This window comes from Alligator sinensis, unplaced genomic scaffold (genome assembly GCF_000455745.1).
Source record: "Alligator sinensis unplaced genomic scaffold, ASM45574v1 scaffold221_1, whole genome shotgun sequence".
Lineage (NCBI taxonomy): Eukaryota > Metazoa > Chordata > Crocodylia > Alligatoridae > Alligator > Alligator sinensis.
This window is the reverse complement of record NW_005841948.1, coordinates 2,544,861-2,546,759: the sequence shown is the minus strand read 5'-3', so window position 1 is coordinate 2,546,759 and position 1,899 is coordinate 2,544,861. Positions and strand designations below refer to the sequence as shown.

The 1,899-nt window shown below is 36.9% G+C and overlaps 1 protein-coding gene across 3 annotated transcripts in view; it reads left to right on the top strand.

Annotated features, from left to right (window-relative positions):
- PIP4K2A (phosphatidylinositol-5-phosphate 4-kinase type 2 alpha) overlaps nt 1-1,899 on the top strand; it is a 109,685-nt gene that overhangs the window by 46,790 nt on the left and 60,996 nt on the right. For 2 of the 3 annotated variants that reach the window (XM_025199712.1, XM_006020166.3), the window contains exon 4: nt 498-650. The exons of the other annotated variant lie outside the window; for it this stretch is intronic. In XM_025199712.1, coding sequence (XP_025055497.1) covers nt 498-650 — 153 coding nt within the window. The remainder of the gene's footprint in view (nt 1-497; nt 651-1,899) is intronic. 3 annotated transcript variants of the gene reach the window in all.

The following is a 1,899-nucleotide window of genomic DNA, read 5'->3' as shown; positions in this document are numbered from 1 at the left end:
AGTACTGGGTATAAAATTAGTGGTAGGACTGGGATTAGGATTTGGGAATTATGACTTGGGTCTTCTGTCTATTGTGTACTTGATCATTCTGACAGTGTGACATGTCACACTTGCTGATCACATTATGCTGTTCACATGATTGATCCTGTATGCATAATTATTGTGGATCAGTGTTAATTTTGTACTTTATCTTATTTCCTAATATTTGGAAGAAAATTGCTTCTGAAAAAGACTTAAGTGATCAATAGAAGTTTACTTCAAAAATATCTGAACATGGTGACCACTGAACATAATCACTACTAATTTATTCTCTTTGCCAAGTATTTTATGCAGCGGATGCTGATTCAATCTAGAAAGTTATTACTATTTTAGAAGATTTCAGTGGCATAAAAGTGATTTGAAAGGGAATAGAAAATAAAATCAAATGTGTCATATGCCTTTTAATTACATTGTGCATTTGTTGGTCTAACAGTTTTGTGTTTTTCTTGAACTGACAGAATTCCTTGACAAGAAGTGCGCCACTTGCTAATGATTCTCAGGCACGTAGTGGTGCCCGCTTTCACACCTCATATGACAAAAGATATGTCATCAAAACGATAACAAGTGAAGATGTAGCAGAAATGCACAACATACTCAAGAAATACCATCAGGTAATATGTTATTTTCAGAGATAGGGAATAATTAAATGTAATTTTGGGGAATTGAAATGAAATTGTGTGCGATAGAGGAAGTGAAAGTGTTCATAAATTTGTGTTCTTTTGGCTGCAGAGATTCTGGACTGTGAGTATAAAGTTAGTTCTCTCTGAAATTAAGATTTGTAATGAATAATTTTGAGAACTGGGCCAATTCAGATTTAGTTCCTTTTCCTTTTGTGAATAAGACTTTTGTTTTGGTTACTAAATGTTGCTTGTGTACCTGAGTACTGATTTTCAAGTGATGAATGTTGTAACTGCAAGTAAAATTGGGGGGGGGAGGACACTGTATTAGTACATGTGTTTGCAGACAATACATGATAATGAAACCTCTTCGCACCAGAGAGAATTTCAGTTAACCATGCTGTTCACACATGAGAAATCTGAAAAGGAAGCAATGAGGGGTTCTTGGATGTGTGCTGATAAAAATCATTATACTATGCCAGCAAGCATTTTTCTGTACACAGCATGCTTATCAGAAAAAAAATATTCTAGAAATACTTAGATTGGTTTGATGGCTCTACACCTCTTGGAACAAGCTGTCCACTGCACATAATTTTGGACAGACTGTAACTACATCTAAATATGTCTAAAGCAGTATCTTTTCTTTTTATCCTTTCTTCCAGTGTTTTCTTCCCACACTAACTCATACTAGCTTGCAGTGTTAGGGAGAGAACATAGCAGTTTCACCCAGCTTGCAGCATTGCCAACTCTTGTGACTTTTTCATCAGTCTTCTAGTGTTTGGTTTTTCGTAAAACCTTAGTTCTACAAGTGATCATATTGCATGCAAATCTCGTCTACCATTTTAAAAAAAAAGTGTTAAGCCTTTCATGATTATAGCAGATTTAAATTAAATTAAATGTGTGCCTTAGTCAAAACTGAAACATTTCATGTAAATGGCTTGATTTCAGTGACAGTATTACAGAACCACCCCTGTCAGGTCACCTGCCTGTCAGGTTTATTAACAGGAAAGCAAGTGTCTGGAAGCCCCATCTTCCAGATTGGAGCTCCTCAGCAGTCCTGTCTCCCAGGGCTACCAGGGTTTGTAACTCCAAGACAGCCAACCAAGCAGAAAGCCTTGGAGCTGGACTACAGGACTTCTAGGGTCCATAGCACAAGGAGAGCCATTCAAGGAAATTGCCTAGAGATTGGGTCTCATTCCTCTTAGAACATTTTGAAATGTTGGTGTTTCATGCATTGGGATTC